Below are 14,600 nucleotides of genomic sequence, written 5' to 3' on the forward strand. Positions count from 1 at the left end.
GGTTGAGTTATGAATCAAGGACCTCCACCGCTGTCTGTCTGTCCACCATTCTTCTCCTTTTTTAAGTACCTCTTCTGGCTTTCCTCCCCTCTTCTCTATGCACTCCCACACTAAATATGGCCATCTCTTTCGGGGTCTTTCTTATGGACTCTTTCATGTTAACTTCTCAGAAAAAGCTTTTTTGGCACTCTCTCTTCTCTCATTCTCATCATATGCCCATACCACCTTAGCTTGTTGTTTCTATCCTGTCTAGAAGTTTCAAGATTCCTGTCCTTTTCCTTCTCTCTTCATTTCTAATTCTATCCTTTTCGGTCTTGCCCTCAATACATCTTAGGAATTTCATCTCCACTGCCTATATTCTACTCTACTCTCATTTTGTTGTAGTCCATGATCCAGCTGCATAGGTTAGTATCAAGGGCGCCCATACCCAGGGGCAAGGTGGGGCCCCGGCCCCCCTCTAGCTCTCAGGGAAAGGCAAAAATCTAGGGTAGTCATGTGTTTTTCTTTCAAGAAAATGATTTAAAAGTCAGTAATACGTAAAAGGGTAGTACCGTCCACCTCCAACATGCAGGGGATACCATTCTACCGCAGAATACTAATCGGCATTTATCTTCCAAAATATTAAAATTACTACGTACCCCCAGGTCTGGGCCCCCTCTAGAAACTGTCATATGGGCGCCCATGGTTAGTATGGGTTCAATCAATCAATCAATCAATCAATAAATCAATCAATCAATCAATCAATCAATCAATCAATCAGTCAATCAATCAATCAGTACTGATCTGCATTTAGGGCAGTCGCCCAGATGGCAGATTCCCTATCTGTTGTTTTCCTAGCCTTTTCTTAAATGACTGCAAATAAATTGGAAATTTATTGAACATCTCCCTTGGTAAGTTATTCTAATCCCTAACTCCCCTTCCTATAAACAAATATTTGCCCAAATTTGTCCTCTTCAATTCCAACTTTCATAATAGGTTGAATATAATACTTTCTTACATTTCTTCGGGACATCTTGGTTCCACAAAATACCCCTTACACTCTGGTAGAAGCCGTTTGCTTGTTGTATTCTTTTCCCAGTTTCCTCGGTTATCTTTCCATCTTCTGTGATCACACTTCCCAAGTACCGGTACTTGAAACTTTTAACCACTTCCAGAATTTTACCATTCAGTTTTATCTTTCCTCTTTCTTCCTTCCTTCCTTCCTTCCTTCCCCTTGTCATCATTATTGTTTTACTTTTCTCTGTGCTTACTTTCATCCCAAATTTTTCTACCTCTTGATTCCATACATCTACTTGTTTTTGCACTTATATTTCATCCTCACCCCATATCACTATATCATCTGCAAACAACATGGCTTTTGTTGCCTGTCTTCCCAATCTCTGTTTAATGTTCTTATGAATTTCATCAATGACTGTGATGAATAGTATGGGGGATAGTATACTTCCCTGATGGAGAACATTTTGTTTTTTCTATACTAGTCTTGACTCTACTAACACAATTTTTGTACATAGCTTTTATCGTTTGCACTTCCACTCTGTTAACTTGTTTTTTCCTTAATGTGTCCCACTCCAACTGTCTGGGCACACTGTCATATACTTTCCCAATGTCAATAAATGTCACCACTATGTCTTTTCCAAATGCCCATCTTTTCTCCATCATATGTCTTAATCTAAAGTTCAGGTCAAACGTTGAACTGTCTTTCCTAAAACCAAACTGTTCTTCTTACATTTCTCCTTCTAGCTTCCTCCTCATACTTCCAATACTCTCCCAAATATCTTAGCTACATGGGCAGTAAGGATGATCCCTCCGTAGTTATTACATTCCTTTTTATCACCTTTTTTAAATATAATAATTAAATAATTAAATCCTTTCCCCACTCTTCTAGGATCTTTTTCTTCCTCCAGATTATTCTAAATAATCTATAGCCCTACTGATCCTGCTGCTTTTATCATTTCCGTAGTTACCTCATCCACTCCTCTTCTTTACCCTGTTCATCTTTTGTATGGCTTCCTCTATTTCTAATATCAATATCTCCTTTTCTTGTCTTCTTCATTCCCCCATTGTTTCATCTTGCTCCTTTTTATCTACCCGTTCACTGTATTTAATATTTAGCAATTCTGAGAAGTATTCTTCCCATCTTTTTAGTATGTCATCTCTTTAAGTCAATATCTACCCTGTTAAAGTTTTTACAAATTTTGTATCATTCCTATTTCATAAACTATTCTTCACCAAACTGCACAAAACCTTTTTACTTCCCTTTATATCCTACTGTAAAGTTTCTATGAAACTTTCCCAGCTCTTCTGTTTCTCTTCTTGTCCTACTTTCTTACATACCGTTTTTGGATTCTTTATATTTCTGCCCATTCTCTGTACTATTGCTGCCTATTACTATTAGACATAAAACAGAGTATACAATGACAATATATGCACTTATATAGTGAGAGAATTTGTCCATCCAGTTAATAGCATCTGGAGTCAGCATTAGAAAGTCCTTCAGATCACCTGAGTATGACATAATACTACACTGCTGCACAATGTGTTGGATGGTGTGGGGAGTCGCTCCACAAACACAAGATAGATCAGAAATTTTGTTCCATTCTTAGAGGAAGTCATTACAAACTCCATGGTTTCTACAAATCCTGCTGGCACGTTTCCACGTACATTGAGGCATATCAAAACCAGCTGGTTTAACTTGGGTATGTCTGGTGGTGTACGTTGGATCCATTTTTCTTCCCAACGATCATTTATAGTGAAGCCCGTATTGAAAAGTTCAACAGCAGATTTTATTACTGGATGTCTGGATTTTAATCTGCCAGATACTGCACTTGGAATGTATTCATGAATTGGAAGTCAGAGTGATCCAATATTTTTTTTATATTCATGTAACGAAGCATCCTGTCTTCTCAGTGCAGGATGAATGTGACTTAAAGTTGGAAACCAAAATGTTGGCGTAGGTTTTAGACAACCTGTGATTGTACACATTGTAGTATTGAGCTGGATGTCGAGTTTGCTGGCAGGGGATGACTGTTGCTCACGTCCGTAGGAATTACCTCCTCAATACCCTACACATGTCCCGTGAGTGGTGCTAAGTGAGCGACAATAATTCATTGGTGGCCAAACTATCAACAGTTGTTGATCTCCTGGCCATAATGCACATGGATGTCTTAGGTGCTTTCCTAGGATTGTGTATCTGAACTCTGTGAACTGATTCCCTAGGTGAAAACTCATCCTTCATACCTGTGTGCTTAAATTATCAATACAGACTATGAAGCTGATTAGATTATAGTCCCTATCTACATATTTTATTCATTCCTGATATAGGTTATACTTTCTAAATCATTTACTGTATCACTTAAGTTTTGGCCATTAGGATTTGCAGCCTCCCTCATTTTCTTAATTAGTTTCCTGAGAACATTCTTCTAGATATTCTATTAAGAAGATTACCAAATTTAGAGAATGCTTTTTTGTTAAGGTGTAGCCCATCTTTTCCAAAATATCAACTGTTCACGAGGAAGACTTCTATAAAAATGAGGGTTTCACATTAAGAATGCTTTACTGTTAGAGCTGTAGTGGTACGTTAATTCATCACCAGATGGCTTGCTGTACGCTGGCACAGCATTAGTATTCCAAGAGGGAACTGATGACAACATTAAGCTCCAATTAAGATGTTCTATGTTTAGTTCTCTGTGAAACATAAAGAGTTTCACCTTGTTTTCTTGACATGGCATAAGCTCAAAAGCCCATATCATGTCTAAAAATGGAAAACTGCCTTTTGACCATAAGGAGACTAAGATGCAAAGAGGTTATTATTGACTGTGTAATGAAATCAACCAATCTTTTAACCCTTTCGCACTCAACGCGCCGATCTATCGGCGCGAGAGGTTATGGCGAAAACGCTCACGGCGCCGATACATCGGCTCTGTCTTATTTACGGATTTTGGTCATTTGCGTAGCTGTTAAATCATAACAGTTGATCGTGACGGTACATTAAAGCGTTGAATTTGCGTTTAACTCAACAGATATATCCACCAGCCCTACAGAATATTTTTATTTTCGACAAATGAAATCTGTTGACCGTGAATGTTAATGTTGTGGGGTTATTTGAAGTTGTTATTGCGTGGATCTGTTTTGATTGGCTTATGAATACAACAAGTTGATCTTGCTATGAGTTTTGTTTATAGTTTATTTCGTTTCTTTGTTATATCGTGTGTTCGATGTACTTCGTAAACTACAATTTTACTCCTTTTCATAACTCCGTTGTTGCACGTGCTTGCGTCATCTTTTTATAGTAATGGCTAGGCCATATTCAAGGACGAATGAGGCCGATATCCTTGAATTTTCAGATGATTTAGACAGTAATAATAACCTTCTTTTGCCGAAAGTGATTCCCGTTATGTGGGAAGTGACACGGTCGTAACTGCTCACCGTGCATCGGACCGCGAGGACCTGACGTCGATGACCGTTACATGTACACTGAATAACTTTGTGCAATGCTTCATGAATGAATTGCAGCACACACATCATATTGATATCAAATTATTCAGAATGAAATGTTCTTTCATTCACGTCTAAGAGTAAAGAAGGAAGGCGCAACAATGTCTAATTCTTCTGTCATTGAAAACAATAATTTATTTTTTTAAATTTATTTTCGAAATTTAATAATTGTTTTGGGCTTAACCAAAACAATACGTCCAAGGTATATTCATTTCTGAAATGCTCATAGTTTCCTGTATTAGTGTGATTAATTTTATTTTAATGTGTGTTAAACTCTTTACGTGTTGAATTTTTGTAATTTTCTTTGGAAAATCACAAGAATTAGTCTGAGTGTCTTCGAGCAAACACCTGCATATAGGCTGAGTGCCAAAGGGTTAAACTGTGCCCAAAATTCAGAGAAAAGTAATAGTGATGAAGAAGAAAATGACGCCCAATTCACAGAAAATATGTGAACCAGTTGAGAAGATTGCCCTTTAAAGTATTAGAATGCATCACAGTGCAAATAGAAATAAGATTTAAATATGTCTAGGATCTTCAGTTTATTGAACTTGCTAACAAAATGAAATTTGTATATTACACTCTGCCAATGACCTTCCCACACTTAATTTTTGAAAGTTCCGTGAACAAATTTCCATGCTTTATGAAAGATAAACTTCAAGGAGAACTTATGTTTATATAGACCTACAGTAGCAAGGATAAACAGTTGCCACCCAAAGACCTCTTCAGATTTTTAATCATCAATGGATTAAAGGAGTGACTGTGAAATTACTTTACATATTAAGTATTCCAGCAACAACAGCTTCATGCGAAAGGAGTATGAGCACATAGAAACATGTATAAACCTATCTCCAAAACTCTATGATGAATACGAGACTGTCAAATTGTGGAGCCTAAAAGCAAAAGGCACAATCTCCACTCTAGCAAATTTTACAGCAGAGCCAAAAGAAAATGTGAGGTTGGAAACATCTTGGTATATAGCTAATTTTTTTTCTGTTGTTCCTAAGGATAATATGAGAAAATATACAAGGAATTAGGGACATATGTTTATTTTTTAATTAGTTACAGGTTATAATTGTTTGGAGATTGCTGGATTTGCCACCAAAAGTTGGATTTTGCTGTTTTTGCTACTAAAATTGCTTTTATTTTTAAAACACCAACCCTGTTTAATTTTAAAAAATTAGAAACATTTTAGGCTAGATTGTATGTTAGCATTGCCATATAAAATAAGGAATGAATTATGGTAATAAGAAACTACACATTGAATATTTACAAGCATTAAATTTAATGTTACATCATAAAAATACACTCAAAATTTGAGGAAAATTTGTATACAAAGCTCTCTGAAACAAAGGTTATTAAAACAAATTTAAGAACACTTAAACTTTAAAACTACAAAGTTGCCCTTGTAAGCTTCTCTTTTTCAAACAGTTCTGTCCTACACTATTGTTTCTGGTGATTTTTCTGTTGGCTCACATTCGGGTTCTAGTTCCTCTCAAAGGTCTTCTTGGCCATCACACTTTGCAAAAAGATCTTTATAATACCCAATTTGAGCCAAAGTATATCCCAAGCAGCCTTTTCACATCTGAGATTTTTACTCCTTTTACCAGGCTTGGCAATCCTGATGGAATTAAAGGAGGGTGGAAGTCTGAGATTGAAAATTTATCTTTTGTGACACATTTGAACTTATTTAGGCTACTTCATGGTAGTGAAAATGTTCACCTTTGATTACCACCTGTTTTTTGTTTAACTGTGATCTTCAAAGAAAAAACTTTTTTGTTGGTGTAAATTTGTAAATTCAAAACCCTGTAGGCCTCACTCTGCCAATCTTGAACACAACAATCAACCTCCACTTTTACTACAGTTGCAAACTGTGAAATAACCTCCACATACTGTTCAGGGTTCTCAATTTGCTGTATGGATTTGAACTGCTTCTCACAGTAGCCAAAAATATGGTCGGTGGCATGAATGAATGCCCACATATCGGAAGTATTATTTTAACATCTTTCAGATTTGGTGGGGCATCCAAAAGCCATCTGGAACACATTGCAAGAATGATCTGGTTTTCATTTTGGTCCCCGCATCCATCTGCAAACAGCCTCAGTTTGGTTTTGCCGGTTAAATCTGTGTTTTTCAAAAAGTGGTGGAGACATGATGCTATTTTACTCAAGCCTTTCTTGTGAACATCTTCATTCTATAAATAGCTTGTGCAGTTACCTTTCGTTAGCTGATCCCTAGAGGTACCTTTCACAAACGTGAGGTCGTACAGTTAAAGCTCCCGTCTATAGTAAACTTCCTGGTCTGGCAATTTAGGAACTGGTAAATTTTTCTGTCAGTCAAATGAGATATTTATAACAGAAGGGTCATCTTCTTTTAAATCATCATAAAAAGCCTTAGCCCTTTTTTGTGTATTGCTCTTTGAACTAAAAAAGTCTTGTTTCTTCTCTGGGTTCTTTTCCAATTTCATTCTTTAAGTTCTATGCATGTGGAAAACATATCCAATCTTGGACTGCCCTAGCCAATGTTAAAGTTACGATTAAAAACAAATCTAAAGTAACTCTCTTTCACCATTAAATTTTCCTCAACACTGTCATTATACATTTTGTGTAATTTTGCTATACTGAACTCTCCTGTTAAGTACTTAGGGCCTCTCCTCGATCGACAGTAGTGTGCATCATTGCAGGTCAAAGAGGATATAAATTGAATTACTGACTCCTTTTTGTTGAACTTTATTGATACACAATCTTCCCTCTAGTTTCTTCTGGGAGAGATCCACTCTTCTGAAATTTCTTTGTGACGAATTCAACTCATGCTCTTGTTATTTGAAGTATACCTGAAAAGGCCTCTTGACATACAGGAACCATTTTATTTTCTTCATTTCTCCTTTTTTTAAATGCTATTTGTTCGGGATGTCGACCTAGGAAGATCTTTTGCCCCTACTTGCACCATATGTGAGGAACCTGCATGTATTTTGTAAATAGCGGAAGTGTAAAGTGTAAGGAAAGGAACATTAAGAACGACACAAACACCCAGGGATATTAATCATTTACAATTAAAAACCCCTGACCTGGCCGGGATTCGAACCCGGGGCCTTTGGTTGACAGGCGGACGTGTTATCCCCTACACCACGGGGCCGGACTCATTTTTCCTTAAAAAGAACTTTGTTTGAAAAACTTTTGGATAATTTGTACCTGTTTTGGGCCTTGTTCTTAGTAGGTACTTCCTTAGTTTTAGTGTAAGTTATTTCAAAAGAAAATGATTTTGGAATTGTCTGTCTTTGTTCTTACAAAAGAGATCATGAAACTCTAAACACTGTTTCATAGTCATCACGCTACACCTAAAACTTTCTGTGTGGTGGCCACATGGAGGGTGTGTCGGTCTGTTGTCCTTGTATCTGAAATAAAAGAATTTAAGAAACATTAGCCTGAGAAATTAAACAACAGATAGGGAATCTGCCACTTGGGCGACTGCCCTAAATGCAGATCAGTACTGATTGATTGATTGATTGATTGATTGATTGATTGATTGATTGATCGATTGATTGATTGATTGATTGATTGATTGATTGATTGATTGATTGATTGATTGATTGATTGATTGATTGATTGATTGATTGATTGATTGATTGATTGATTGAAGTATACCGTACACTACAGAGCATACAGTGTTACCAATATCTCAATTTCCCCCCAAAAAATTGAGATTGTGACTTTCGCTTTTAGGCTGCACAATTCGTCGATGTTAGCCACTGAGAAAAGCATTGTTAAAATGCTGACTAGGGAGCAGGAGTTTGTTTCCAGAGTGACTGATGCCTTCACAAACAAGTAGCCTATAGAGTGAACTTTTATAATGACAGTGTCTTGGCATTTTTGTGTGTTTTGTGTAATATATTGGCATTTTTCTTTCTGCCTCCCGACTATTTAAGCTGTTGTCTAGACTATTGTTAGCAACCATTGTTGTCGTTTGGCTTATCAATATGTCAACATGTGTTGGAAATTGTATACCTATGTACTCGTGTACCTGCATAAAGTGTAAGTGAAAACTGTAGGCTATGTATATGTACGGGCGTCTCTATATAGACGCGACCCCCGCATTTTTATAACCTAACTTCATTATATTTATGTTTCTTTGGTAATATTAAAATTTATATATACATGACTACGGTAATTTAATTTGAAGACGTCAAGAATTTAATGCAAATTATGCACATAATGCACTGGCTGTTGCAGGATTTTGAATGATCAGTACCGGTACCTGTACTCATTTTTATCCCCACCTCCCAGTTTTGACTTGCCAGGGATGCCGAATACTGTACAGTTAATTACTGTATTAAGTCCGTCGGAGGATACTTTAATATACTTTATTTATTCAGTGGTGATGATTAGAGGGGTGAGGGGGCCTACATTTTTATTCTAGTGTAACCGCCTGAAACTATGAATTAGAGGCATTATTAAAAAGCCATTTGTACAACTCCTATTGTCCTATCAGCTAATTCGTTCCTTTATTTCCGTTAATTATTTACAAACGCGGGTATTTTTTCTTGTCTGTAATTTTTTTTTGCCCCCACTTCTAATCCCCAAAGAGTGCTTGCTTCTGGCCTGACAGGGATGCAGCTGAGGACGGATGAGAATGCACATGTTTTGTTACTGAATCACCAACAAAAAAGGTAAGAAGCTCGCAACAAAGATTCATCTTACCTTCAGAAACGTGGAAAGGGGCGAGAGAGTAAACTCAGTTTTAGTTACTTTTCAGCATCAAATGTTGGTGAAGCTGCTAACAGTCAGAAGCTCAGAAGAAAGAAGCAAACAATAACAAAACGAAGAGGGACAGTTTCTGTCAGTTTGTAAACAGGCTTCAGCTGAGTGAAAATGTGCTCATTTGATGTAATGAGATCAGAGTTTTCTGTAAGTATTAAAAGAGAATTAATTGTAAATTCTGTATTTACTTTGGTCCAAGAAATACTTGAGAATTATATTTTAATAAATACCGGTATTAAAAAAAAAAAAGAACGGTGTGTTAAGCTCATAAGAACTGTAATTATTATTACGTTAATTTTGTCATTTTATCTCGGTTGTTAATTACGGCTTTAACGACCTATTTATAACCTAAACCCTGCCATCAATAATCGAAACCTGTCATTCATTGCTGTCGCAGGAGGAAAGGGATAGTCAATATTGAGGTTATGTTGAATGCTCGTATATTGTTGAATGTATCAAGAAAGGTTCGGTGTGCTTCACGAAGAGGTCTTTTGTTTTTCGTGTTATTTAGTTAGCTTATGGTAAAAATTAAGAGGAAGAAAATATACGACGAAAACAACGAATAACTTACAAAACAGAATAAAAATAAAACGAAAAACTCAATGCAGAAATGGAGGGGGATATGTAGAGTATAATACAGAGAAGAAAAAGAAATATACAACAATGGAAATGAGGAAAGATATTGTACATAAATTAATTGATGAAGAACATGAACTGAACTAGAATGTCCAGTTGTCCACTGAATAGTTGATGGTGTCAGAATGTCGTTGACTGTCCCGGAGATGGCTCTTTGTGAGTATCTGATGAAGATGATGATGATGATGGAATTTTTCTCTGCAATCGCAGCTTGGAAAAGGCTGTAGGCCCCAAGAATGCATCACAGTGTCACGTCTTCCATGCCCAGTACGCATTCTGTGCAGTGCGACTGCTGCACTCCACAGAGAATGAAATCCGGGCAGGGTTTACATAGGGTCGGAGATCGGTGTCTGTTCGTCAGGGGCCTTTGCAGTCCATTCTTCACTCCAGGTTCACAGTCCAGAGCAATTTTCTTTGGTCAGATTTTAAGCCAGCAGCAGAAGAGGACATCTGGGTTTCATTTGGATTAACGCGGTTCTATGGATATTTTGGTGAATCGAAAATGATTTGTTGGCCTGTATTTTATGTGCTTCTCTGAGAAAATTGTTCATGCAGCGTAGGCTTGATGGAAGGATGTAGCTAAAGACTGGAAGCCAGGTCAGTGGGGTTGCTTTTATAACATAGCTGATTAGGTTATCCTTATTTTCTGCATTGTCTGATTCAGGACGGTGTCACTTTTCTTGGTGTGGATGCTGTTCAGCCAGGAGTTGTATTCAGCTGTTATATACTCCAGACTTAGCTTGGAAGTGTATAAACTAGACACTGAGGATCCCTATGTGCTGCCGGCGAGACTCTTGAGTCTTTAGTTGATGAGTACCATATTGACTTTGAATAATAAAATAATTACTCCTTTAAATTGAATATTATATGTTTTCCACCATTCAGTACTTAAAAGATATAAATACATGTAAGCGTGTTGGCTGCCATTTGGTGTAAGTCTAAAACTTCCCTTTTTTAATTCTTGACTTTGTCCAGTACAAGAATCGGACCAAATCACAATATGTTTTATAGCTGGTTTTGAAGACAACACCTTCTTGAAGTGAATCAGCAAGGATGACACATTCTCCTGAGAGCCCCAAGATGCTATAATTTCATCCCAGCAATAGAAATATCCCATTTTGCTTTTCATGTCATGAATACCAAAATTATAAACATATAGGTTTCTTTTGTAGCAAGGATCACTGACTGTCAGTACCGCTATTGCGAATGGAAGGGCCTTCTGAAGATCTATAGATATCACGTACATTTCAGGAGAATTGGAAAAATCTCGCTTCATACATTCATGGGCTTTCCTTAAATGTAGCTCACCGGGCGAGTTGGTCGTGCGGTTAGAGGCGCGCGGCTGTGAGCTTGCATCAGGGAGATAGTGGGTTCAAATTCCACTGTCGGCAGCCCTGAAGATGGTTTTCCGTGGTTTCCCATTTTCACACCAGGCAAATGCTGGGGCTACCTTAATTAACGCCATGGCCGCTTCCTTCCAACTCCTAGGCCTTTGCTACCCCATCGTTGCTATAAGACCTATCTGTGCCTGTGTGACGTAAAACCACTAGCAAAAAAAAATGTAGTTCACGGTTTGTCTCCAGCGTCACTTTTTTCTTCCACTGTGAGAGTTGTATCCATTTTCTTGATTTTATAAGTGTCACAATGTTACACATCTTTTTCTCGGTTTAAGGAAGTGTAAGTTGAACTTAGCATTAAATACATCTCGTAGTAACTTTCCTTCACAAACTCCTTATTTTCCTTAAGGCATGCTTCTTGGTACAAATCACACATCTTTCTAGTATTTAAGGTGAGTCAAGTACCGCTACTTCATGTTTTCATTATCATGTCGGGTTTAGTGTGATTCAGTGACAGAAAAACTGTTCATGTAGGCCTACTGTTCAATGATAGCTATTTCGTCTGGATCCATCCTACTTGGATTAGGCTTCTGCCCTCTGAAAACCCTGCCAGGAGCTCACCTTCTCTGTAACTCTTCAAAGCTCGCGTCAATCTCCCATCACTCACTGAAAATATGTGAAGGAAATATTGTTTGCATGTTTCAGCAAGCCTTCAGCCCACATTCAGGTAAAATTTGTTGACAGTATTATTAGGCAGACTACTGCCATCATGAGTGCGGTGTCTTGCAACAGATACAGCCTGAACAAACCCACAGAGATAAGCATTTTGTTTACTAAAGTCCCCCATTTTCCAACACATTCCAAACAATGCCTTTCGTTCATCTTCTGTAAGCTTGTGAAAACACCCGTTACGGCACGTGCAGTCCATATTACAAAACATTTTGGATGGTTGAGTCAACCTGAACGATCCTTGTATGATTTGCCAGTGTTGTGGAACATTTTTTTGACCTTACGTTGAACTCCTTTAACATTTATAACCTTTCTTGTCTGTCAAACTGCTGCACTCCGATCCATATTTTTACGGACTTTAACACACACACACACACCTTGTTTATCTTAAGTCATGAACAATACTCAACTTATATGAATGTTTCGTATTGAACAGAACGCAGAGCACATAGGTAAGCAAGGTTATCAGGCGGCGACAGCAGACCTGACCGGCACGAGTACTTGGATGTACACAACTTGACTGCCGATGCACTCCTCACTTTCCTTTAGTGTAATAACATTCAGTGTTCTCTGTAAGTGTACTATTGAATTTGGACTCGCAACACTCACAACACATGATGAGATATCGGTGTGGAGAGAATGCTGCTGTGCTCCACGCGCTCAGCTGACCGGAGTTGTTAGCGACGGCGTAATCTATACCCTCTTACTAAAGTTCACGTAGAAATGAGACATTTTGGAGAAACAATGACTTCTTCCCTATTTTTAAGGAAACTAGAACCACATGTCTACTATCGTGGTAAAAAGTATAGGGACCAGAGTTTATATGTTAATAAAAAGTTTATCCTTTGTTCCACATAGACACAAGCTACACAGAAATTTAGCTTATTCTACGTTTAATGATGTGTAATTAAAAGTAATAAACTTCATTGTTAGGTTCCATATTGAGTTGAGACTATGCTTAAAGTAAATACATAATTTTAATATTCCACCTTCTCAATACTAAAAAAATCATTTAATGTTTTTACTAGTACCTTTTAACGTCATTGTAATGTTTTTGTATTTAATATTCCACCTTCTCAATACTAAAAAAATCATCTAATGTTTTTACTAGTACCTTTTAACGTCATTGTAATGTTTTTGTAAAAACATTAAATGATTTTTTTAGTATTGAGAAGGTGGAATATTAAAATTTTGTATTTACTTTAAGCATAATGATGTGTAGGAGAAATTTTTATCATACCCAGTTAAAATTTTAACGCAGGTTGAACGATAAAAATGTGCCGGTAATTTTCCATTTCCAACGGAGCGCTCACTTTGAAAATTCATAACTTTAAAATTATTGATCTAATCGTTACCAAACTTGAATAGTTCTTTAAGGAACTTATTGTTGATCTGTATACGAAGTTTTAATTCATCTGATGAGTGAAAAAAGTTATTGTAAATTTTGTGAAACAACATTTTCTCATTACTGGGTGATAATAGCGTAAACAATTTGGCTTGTTATGAAGCTCATGAGAATGTCAGGCTAAAATTAAAACTGCTTTTTTTTACTTGCATTTTATATTGATTTATATTTAACTGATCGAACCCGGGACCTTTGTGTCTGAAAACCGAAAAATTCGAGAAAACACTGTTTTCAACCTTTACAGTATTGAATTACACGTGCGCGACAAGATATCGCTGTGGAGAGTATGCTACTGTGCTCCACACGCTCAGCTGACTGGAGTTGTTAGCGACGGCATTATCTGTACCCTCTTACTAAAGTTCACGTAGAAATGAGACATTTTGCAGAAACAGTGACTTCTTCCTTATTTCTAAGGAAACTAAGTTTCCAAATAATTCTGCAAAGTACACTGATGCATTAATCACTAACGAAACTAAGAGGTCCTTCTCATAAGCTGGAACTTATGGCAAAATACGAGATATACTTTGTAATTCCATCATTGATATATCGAGCACTAGTCCAATAAAGATTTTAAACAACTGACGAAATAGCAAACATATGCTTATCGTACAGCAGGGAACGCCCAGTATGTTCAACCTGGCAACGTCGCTAGGGATTCCAGGGCCAAGTGCATTGTTCTCGCTGACCGGTAGGCTGCTTTCTTCCCACACAACCACCCAATTAAATATAAATCAATATAAAATCAACAATTGCATGCAGGCAAAAAGCAGTTTTAATTTTTTCTGCTAGTGGCGTATTGACACAGATAGATCTTATAGCGACGATGGGATAGGAAAGGCCTAGGAGTTGGAAGGAAGCGGCCTTAGCCTTAATTAAGGTACAGCCCCAGCATTTGCCTGGTGTGAAAATGGGGAAACCACGGAAAACCATCTTCAGGGCTGCCGACAGTAGGATTCGAACCCACTATTTCCCAGATGCAAGCTCACAGAGTTTTAATTTTAGCCTGATATTCTCATGAGCTTCATAACAAGCCGAATTCTTTATGGCTGTGATCACCCAGTAATGAGACAATGTTGTCTCACAAAATTTACAACTTTTTTAACAGATATACAGATCAACAATAAGTTACTGTAAGATCTATTAAAGTTTGGTAACGATCAGGTCAATACTTTTTACGTTATGAATTTTCAAAGTGAATGCTCCATTGGAAGTGGAAAAAATACTGGCACCTTTTGTTGTTCAACC

The 14,600-nt window shown here is 37.3% G+C and overlaps 1 protein-coding gene across 1 annotated transcript in view; it reads left to right on the forward strand.

The window, feature by feature from the left end:
- The first annotated feature begins 9,267 nt into the window (after window positions 1–9,267).
- Window positions 9,268–14,600, forward strand: part of Hpr1 (THO complex 1-like protein Hpr1) — a 124,614-nt gene continuing 119,281 nt past the window's right edge. The window contains exon 1 of the mRNA XM_067144137.2: window positions 9,268–9,395. Within this exon, the coding sequence (XP_067000238.1) occupies window positions 9,360–9,395 (36 nt within the window). The 5' untranslated portion in view covers window positions 9,268–9,359. The remainder of the gene's footprint in view (window positions 9,396–14,600) is intronic.

This window comes from Anabrus simplex, chromosome 3 (assembly GCF_040414725.1).
Source record: "Anabrus simplex isolate iqAnaSimp1 chromosome 3, ASM4041472v1, whole genome shotgun sequence".
In the NCBI taxonomy this organism is placed as follows: domain Eukaryota; kingdom Metazoa; phylum Arthropoda; class Insecta; order Orthoptera; family Tettigoniidae; genus Anabrus; species Anabrus simplex.